This window comes from Boleophthalmus pectinirostris, unplaced genomic scaffold (assembly GCF_026225935.1).
Source record: "Boleophthalmus pectinirostris isolate CB_2022bp ecotype Guang Dong unplaced genomic scaffold, ASM2622593v1 HiC_scaffold_12, whole genome shotgun sequence".
Classification (NCBI taxonomy): Eukaryota; Metazoa; Chordata; class Actinopteri; order Gobiiformes; family Gobiidae; genus Boleophthalmus; species Boleophthalmus pectinirostris.
Genome location: NW_026571018.1, coordinates 16,910,289 through 16,919,691, shown reverse-complemented (window position 1 = coordinate 16,919,691; position 9,403 = coordinate 16,910,289). Strand labels below are relative to the sequence as shown.

The 9,403-nt window shown below is 40.3% G+C and overlaps 1 protein-coding gene across 1 annotated transcript; it reads right to left on the bottom strand.

The window, feature by feature from the left end:
- Nucleotides 1-4,653: 4,653 nt before the first annotated feature.
- On the bottom strand, nucleotides 4,654-5,497 carry bhlha9 (basic helix-loop-helix family, member a9). Its single transcript, XM_020934501.2, is given in 2 exon segments — nucleotides 4,654-5,145; nucleotides 5,147-5,497. Coding segments are annotated over 2 exon segments (843 nt in total).
- Nucleotides 5,498-9,403: the final 3,906 nt, after the last annotated feature.

The following is a 9,403-nucleotide window of genomic DNA, read 5'->3' as shown; positions in this document are numbered from 1 at the left end:
CACGGTGCATCTTTAACATTACATAAGTTACAGTAACATTTGTACCATTCCAGTAAATTGCAACATGCGAATTGTGCAACCTGGAATGTAATTTATTTTACTTCTTTTAGACACCTCAATGTGTTTTATAATCTGTTTGTTTCTACTTGTCAGTTTGTCAGCTCATATTTCCAACACCTTCACCGATGATGTCACTTTAGCTTGAGCGTGTTTGTGCGTCTCCATAATGTGTTACATCGAGTGTGTAATGAAAATCTACATGCATCCTCCTCACTGAAGGGGCTGACTCATTCTCATATATCACATAAACACACCCTTATGTTCTGACACTGTTGCGCTCATGTTTTCTTGTTTTCATTCCATTAGCTTTGCCAGCGGGAGATGTCAGGGGGGCGGACCCGTCTGAAGAAGCGATGTATCACTGGCACGCTCACATGTCAGAGGAGTGAAGTAAATCCTCAGGTGAGTCACATTGTAAAAACAGCAGCTCGGAGAAGAGAATTCCTTTAAATAACAACGGCTTGCTCTGGCGGATTTGTCTGATATATGCAAGTGACCCTGAGTAAAAGGCCCTATATTACACAAAACTGACTGACCTTTAAGTCATGTTAAAATGTTGTTACCTCTTCAAAACATACCTGGAGTTGTGTTTTGTTTCATTCACACATGTTTTAGTAACTCTTTATTAATAGTATGGCTACTTCTCCAAAGCTCAAAATGCTCCTAGAATGCTCTTAAAATGCAGCTGCGTTTTAATTTTAATTCAGTAGAGATTGGCAATTCCAGGGCTGAAATTATCAAAATGATTTTATTGAAGGTGTATAGAGTTAAAAACACAGTACAGAGTACAGAGTACTTTCTGTATTACTATATGACATCACAAGGTGGAATAGAGTGTTTTCTGTTTGAGAGAAGAACTAAATATACAGGGTTTGTGTTAAATATGTGTGAATGAAACAAAACACAACTCCAAATATGTTTGTGATGAGGAAACAACATTATAACATGGATCAGAAAATAGCATAATAAATGTGTGGACAAAATGGATTGTAGGGAACATGCGGCATCAGTTATATGAAAAACTATTCTGCTCATTTGTCCATTGAGGTTAAAGGGCCCATATTACGCTATTGTCTGATCTATGCCATAATGTTGTTTCCTCATCACAGACATTCCTGGAGTTGTGTTTTGTTTCATTTACACATGTTTTATGCACAAACCTTGCATATTTTGAATATGCAATTCCAGTTTGATGTCATGTGGTAATACAGGAAGTGCTTCATTGTGTTTTTACCCTCCATACACCTTCACTAGAATCAGTTGGATGATTTCAGCCCTGGAATTACCTGTCTCTACTGAACTACAGAAAAAACATAGCTGTTAATTTACAAACTACCACTTCATGACATCACAAGGTACAACAATAGACAGACTAATAATAAAGGATTGCTCAGATATGTGTTAATGAAACAAAAAACAACACCAAATATGTTTTTGATAATGTAACACCATGGCTTAAAGCTCACACAAATCTATTTTGCGTAATATAGGACCTCTAAAGTAGTATTCAACTATGCTTCACTGTCCTTCTATGGAATTGTGTTCCCAGCATAGAGACAGAAATAGATACAATTTATATAAAATCAGTTAAATTTACTGTAGTAACTTAAGTTGTACTTAATTGCACTTCTCTATCAGAAAAATTACAGAGTGCTTCTTAAAGTAGGTCATAAGGTAAAAGTCTGGGACATGCTCAGGTCTGATCAAATTGGCTAATGCAACTTTAAGTATAGGTTCTTTGATACAAAAATGAGATCTCAAATGCCTGTATTGAGCTGTTTTGGTTATTCAAATTAAATGTTAAGTTAAAGCTGTTAATATACAGTTTGGTGTCATATTTTTATTACTGGAGAAACATTTACACTATTTAAATGTAAAATCTGCTGCTGAAACAAGCTTGCAAAAACGCACATAAACCAATACCTACGATAACAATAATTATGTACTATTATAAGTCTGAACATTAAGTAATTGCATAGCTCTACTGGTCCACTTTTACTCTGTATGTCCTTGAAGACCCAAACAAGTCCATAAACCGCCACAATACGACAAGAAGTGTGTGATCGAGCCAAAGAGGGAGGAGAGAGAGACATGCCGTCACAGAGCGCTGCCAGTCACTCTCATCTCTCACTATAGTGACTCAAGCTTTCCCACTGATTCATGTCTGTGAAAAGACCCCACCACCAGCTCTCCTCCTGGGGCTGCAAGATTAATCGCAATCGAATCAAATTCCAATTTGAATGAACACAATTAGCAAATCGCAAAGGATGCAGTTTTTGAAGTAGTGTAATTTCCTCCACAAACAACATATCCGGTCTTACATTGCATAAAAATAGCTTAGTCTGTAGTTTAGATCTGTACAAACATGTTCTGCAATATGATTCTTGTTCTAGTTTGCCAGTTCATATTTTAGCCTTTTTGTAATTGCTTCTGGATGTGTTTAAAATGTGAACAAAATTGTGTTATTAAAACAGAAATTGCAAATCTTAACCCACTTGCAATACTTATGGGTTATTTTGTCAGTGGCATAAAGCAGTTGGAAGATTATCCAAGCAAGAGTACTGTTACAGAATACAGAATACAGAATACTGAAAATTACAGAATAATGAATTCCTGGATTAAAATGTATTTTGTTAGATGTTGTATTACAATTACTATTATCTGGTACAATCAGAGTACTGTATCCTGAATACTTGCATTTAAATTATAATGCAAAAACACAACATAGGATTAAAACTATTCTGTTTGTTTTACCCTTTGTATTTAATTTGTGTATCACTAATTGGAGAAGGACAAATCACATGTAGACTCTCAACAAGAGTGGTGTTTTAATCACTTATTTGGTGCAATTTGAAGCCTGAATTACATGATCAAATGCCATGATGTATTCCTTTGATTTGAAAAGTAACTGTACTGGAGTACAGTTACTCAGAAATAGTATTCTTTATATGTATTTTCAGTACACGTAATCAGTTACTTCCCAGCACTGTCTATATATCTCACTTCAGAATCTGTTATTGTGACTGGCCTCTTTGCTGTGGACCTCCAGGATGTTCAAAAGTGGCTCAGGTTGTGGTGCACCTGCAGGCCCATGCTCACAGACAGGGGATTTCACCACCATGATGACGGGGCACACTCTTCCTTCCTGAGCCCACATAAATCTGTCGGTGGTTCTGTCCCGGGCTCTAATATTATACCTGTTTTCCATTACCTTTGGCCTGCAGGAGAGAGAAAGCTTTTGTTGATGTACAGGTTGTGTTTTTTTTACTCATTTGTGTGTAGTGTTGTTGACCAGACCTATGGGTAAATGTATACTGGATCTATACAACTGCCTTTGCTTTATATCACAGTCCCATGTGGATATGAGCATTAGGGCAGAACAATTTTGGAAAAATATTTAATAATAATTGCTATTAGATTTGTGATTTCTCTCGTAATAATAGATTCTGTTTGAAGTTCACATTTTCAATTGACAAAAGCAGAACTGACAAAAAGACTGAAATATGAACTAATAAACTAATTGAAGAATGACACTTCAGAACATTTTTCTGCAGATCTAAACTACAGGGTTAAGTTAACAGTTTTTTGTTTTTTTTTGCAGAATAATACACTGTTGTTTGTGGAGAAAATTATGGAGGTGACACTGCTCACAGTCAGTTTTAAGTGCATTTTATAAGTAATATAAATACCTACAAATGGACAAAAACATGATAAATAGATTAAACACCATGTGACATCATGGTCAAAAGCAATATCGTTTTCATAGATTCAAGCAGGAACCAGCCCTCCCCCCGAACAGTTACATGGTGATTCTGCAGTGATCATTGATTTTGCTGCACCAGGTAAGGCAGTGTTGTCCTTCCCCTAATGGGCTGTGTGTTTTATAGCTTTGTGTAAATAGCACCTTCTCTCCCCTCTCACAAAAATGACATGAATGGACTTGTAAGGACATTTCTCAACAGTGAAGGACCTCTGTCATCTCTGCAGCAGAGCGACCCAGGGCTATAATCAACCACACACCGCCCCTCACATGGACACATGCACTCTACACTACACTGCACTACACACTATTGTTGTTTGTTTGGCAAAACTTAAAATAGCAAAGACTCTAATATTATATTTTAAAGATTTATTTAAAATGCCATATATATTTAACAATACAATAAAAAACTGGAAATAATAAAATAATAAATACATTTACAAAACTTGGTGCCATAAGTCACATTTTAGTTTGTGCATTTTGATCAGTGTAATACAGTGGGGTTTTGTCAAGTGCAGGACCATATGTACAATGCATATTCATCATGTAGCATTTTAACAACATGAATGTTGTGTTTGTCATAACCACAATGAAACTATTCAGGAGATAAAAGAGACCGTCATCAGAGAACAACAGGCATTTCTGCAGTGTTTACAACATTCTGTGGTCTAGATGCCATCGCTCATTTACACGTTTTTGTACCATCACTCTGAGTTCAGTGGTTCACAGTCCAGCCCTGTGCTCCTCAGTGCATGCGCCTATAGCACACTGACAGGACACTGACAGGACTCTAGTAAGAGTTTGTGCAGTGCAGAGTCACAGTGTACACTCTGTTAAAGTATCTCTGTGCACAGTGACAGGCTGTGATCAGGCTCCTGCAGGTAGCCCACAGGCCAGTGAAGTCCCGGCGCTGGTTCTACAAACTGATCTATGTATCCTTGTGTACAGGAGGCCCAGACTGCAGACTGGTAGCCCAGGCCTTCCCCAGGTTGTGAGTACCTGAGGGGGCTGGGGGGGTGCTCATGGGGGCTTCCACAGTGTCCGTGTGTGGAGTAGAGCTGTGCCTCTGGAGGATAGCAGGGGTAGTGCGGGGATGGAGGGCACGAGGACCCTGAGGTGTCCATGTAGATGTGAGGCTCAGCAGATAACCTGTGCAGGTGAGACCCTGGCTGTGCCCTCTGATGGGGCATGGGCATGTGCCAGGGGACGTAATTCTGCTGCTCCACTCGGGGCCCAGGGGCCCGGCTCTGCTCCGTGCGAGGGGCCCCTGTGCCACGGTTACACTCACGGTGACTGCAGGGTTTACTCGGTGGATTGGAGCTTAAGGTACACAGACAGTGCAGAGATGCGGTTGATGGCTTTCTGTAGAGTGGCGATCTTGGATAGGCGTTTTCCACTGAGGTCATGGTTCAGGGCAACCCTGAGGGCGTTGAAGGCCTGGTTGTAGTCCATGATACGTTTACGCTCACGGACATTAGCTGCCATCCTCCGAGCTTTGGAGCGCACCGGGCGGTTGCGTTTCTTGGTCTGACCTTCTTCTGCTTCACTGGGGCTGGTGGAGCTCTCACTGTCCTGGAAGGATCCTTTAGGACTTCCCTCGTCTTCACCTTGGCCCAAAGTGCACAGTTCCAACTCTTCCTCAGAGAACTCTGAGCCGGCCACACTGCTGCAGCTCATGGTGCAAACAGTGACAAAACACCAGAAAAAAAGCCTTTAAAATAACAAAAATCTATTTAATGTTTGTGTCAGGTTATCTGGTCTTGTGTGATGGGCTGTCGGTGTGTCCCCTGTGCCGACAGCCCTGGTATTCTTCTACTCTGACTGCTCCTGTTGCTGTCTTGTGATTACTTGTAACTGAGCCGTCAGGTCGGCCTGCCTTTTAAAGCAGCTGTGGTCACATGACTCAGGTACCTGTGAGGATCTGTGCACTCTCTCCATCTCCTGGTTTATGAGAGCCCTCAGGCCAAATGGCACTGTCACCTCCTCCTCTGACTCTCTCTTCTATCTCTTACATGATCTAACACAATCACTTTAGTGTAATGTTGTATACAAAACACACTTAGTCAACTTCAAACTTACTTGATCTATTTGTGCATTTAAAAATTACATAAGTTTAAAGCCTTATAGTTATAGTCTAAATGAACCCATTACATAAATCTGGTTTGATACTGTATAATAATTATCAAGACTACCTTTGATAAGGAAATACTTCCTTTGACAGAAAATACTTGATTGAACTGAATGGACATCATACACATTCTAGGCCATGGCCATGTATCATGTGAGCTACAGTTGTTTGTGTTGTCCTTCTCAGGTGTGGGAAGAGAGGAACCTTCTTATCTGTGGTGGTTTAGATTTGTCCTTACAATTAGCTGTCTTCAGAATGTCCATTCTCCCCTGTGTATCTCTCTGCGCTTAGGCTTAAGGGCCATGTAATTTAGAGGAGCTCCGCTGGAACCTCTCCCATAAATCAGGCCTGGGCAGCACCTGAGGACAGAAGCCGAACAAACGCAAGACTTCAAAGACACTGAAAAACAAGGGCAAATATTTTACAATTAGGACCTACAATTGCTGCTGGCTTAAACCATCGATCTTTCATTGACAGGATATTAACATTACTAAGATGTTTTCATTTCATATTATGAAGCCCAGGTTAATGAATAAGGCATCATTAATCCATTGCTAATAGTAGTAGTCTGTAACATGACAGTGACTAAATATCAACATAAACAAATTGTCTAGATTAGAACTGAGAGGAGCCCAAATAATCACTAAATAATCACCAAATAATAGATATTGTAGGATTGAGGATGGGGAGATGTCACTGCACTGACCTTTAGCTAAGCTCCTGGCCAAGTGCAGCAGGTCAGGTAAGTAAACGTCCTTCTGTCAGATACTGAGCCAGGGGTCGTTCACAAGCATTGCTTCCTTCCTGCTCATGACTTTTTATTGTACGTGTTGCGGCTTTGAGACGCCAACCTTTAAAACAATTACAGCCCAGTGCTGCAGCTCTCAGAGTACAACTATTGATTTGAGGTCTAGCCATTTTACTGCTTTCTTCATGGGGTTAGCCTAACTGTGAGTTTTACTCATTATACTGCCCTTTTCCCACCCAGTGCAATGCTATTTTCTAATGCAAATGTATGCATGTTATAGAGATAAGTCCACAGTGCATTTTATGCAGCAAGCCTCTACTGAAACATGAAGGCAACTCCCAGGCTCTAATACATCTGCTCTACATGCATACAGACTAGTGTTAAGAGTAACAAAGGGTCTTTTTAGTGATCTGTCAGTTTCAATCAGAATGCTCATTACCTCATTAACACCTTTAACTTTCACTGATTAAAAAACTCAGTACATTGTAATGTGTTGTTTTAAGTGAGGTTTTGACTCTTTTCAAAGAAAATCTGATGTAACTAAAATAACTGTGGTCTGTACTTAAGTGCTCGCAAATCTCCCACTGATAACAGTGGCAATGATGGGGTTTGAGCTTTGAGCTTTGATGGACTTAGGGGAGACATTTTCTTATCTCTTTCACTCTAAAAGTATCACTTGGACATCTCCACTTGCACACCTTTGTGTCAGGCAGCCCTTCCTGTGTTGTTAGATCCATTTTAACAGTCTTTAACAGTATCAGGCGCAGCGCTGTGTTCAGAGGAGCTGTGATTTATGGCTTCACAAACATGTCAGATTTACTGCTGTGGTGTAAAGAGCACAGAGACTACAGCCTCGGACTCTCCCTGTCCATTCATTTTGACAGGTGACAAGACACCAGTAATTATCAGCCGCCAAGAATAAATCATACGATTTTATCACACGGTTCGGCGTGTCCTTGATGGGATAACCATTTTCAAGTGAGGGGGGGCTGTCCAACACCGCTGAACCCTAGATTTGTAAATCTCCTCCTCAAGCCCCCATAATGACTGGTTGTTAGCCACTTGTTATTAGAGGTCTGTGTGCCAAAAGTTATAGATGTATATTTCCAAAGGGGTAGTTAGGCCTAATAAGTGAGTAAGTTCGCTAACCTTGGCTTTGCAGTGGTATGTTAATGCATGTTTTTGGTGTCTGCTATGGAATTTTCTCACCTTGATAAAAGCTTCCACTTAGGACAAAGTTATTGATAATCTCACCTCACCAATATTGGTTATACCACCATTATGACTGGAGTAATCAACATTATCAGCTTTACTATTCCAATCTGTGGAGGGTTATTATTTTTTTCCATTTAGTGCTAAGGGATTACTACTGTACAGTGGGGTCACATTTAGCCAAATTTCACTCATCATTTGTGCATAATGTCATGTGACCCACCCAGGGGAGTTGACGGGGGACAAAGGGGTGTGTGTCCCTGGGCCCAAGTGTCTTAGGGCCCTCAATTGGACCCTCTTCCTATTAATTTATATTAGAGGGGGACCATGCGAGGATTCTTGCCCCAGACCCACAAATCTCTGTCGACTGTCCTGGACCAACCCATTTTTTCTTTTAAAGAAACAGTATGTAAAATTTTGTTAGCCTGTAAAATCCATAAATATGACCTAGCTGTGATTCTCTTATTTTGGTTGCCAGTTGCAATGCTGAAATACATCTAATCTCTCTGATCTGAATCCTCACTACCTAAACCCCAGCATCTGCAGTCAATCATTAGGCAGTGCTAGTGCAGCCTTTGCAGCTAAGTAAGGGAATTGTGGAGTTTTTGAGCTTTCCCATGAGGCATGGCCTGTCCATATACTGAGAATGAGAAAAACTTCTATGTGTCCTATTTGCAGGTTAAGGCACGAGCACCCCAGGTTCAGTTGTGATTGTAAACCTTTTATAAAACTGTAAGAGCACATACATTTTATTCATACGTTTCTTCTTTCGTTATTTCCACCTCTTGATGCAGAACCACAGACAGGTCATACACATGTTAACCTGTATTGTACAGCAGTATATATACACTTGGAGTGGAGATACAGTTTATAGGGTTTACAGTGCTCTTAAATTCCTGGTATTGTTCAAGCCTAGGCCTGTGATGTGATGTTTCTTGTTCTGACGCTTGTCTTGTGCTACATGAGGTTCTGTCGGCATCGTTGAAGGACACTCGTCTGTCCAGTGAGTCCATCTGTCAGTGTGATCTCTGCTGTCAGCGCTGGTGTCCGTCATGGCTCAATGTACCAGACATCTGCCTCTGAAGAAGGAGGCCTCTGCTTTGACTCATGCTTTCCTCTGAGCTACACTCAAACGCTGCATAAGAAGGATTTGTGTTGAGGGGTGAAAGTACCAAATTACGTATACTCCAGATACTGTAACTGAGTATATATTAAGTATATTTTAATTATTGATTATAATTCTACCCATGTGATTATATAGTTAGTTTTAAATCATAGGAGTTCCTGAGTGCGGCACAAATCCTTCACCACTCTTTGCTGTTAGTGCTCTTTCAGCACTGTGAGAGAAATTAGATTTTGTTCAAAATGATGAGTGACCAATGAGCTCTTTCATTTCACGTGTGTCACTGAAATAAACTAATCTGATTGCATGGCAGTGCTTAAGCCTTTCCTGGCAAACTTTTTATTTTTCATGTGTATGTTTTATATTTACGTA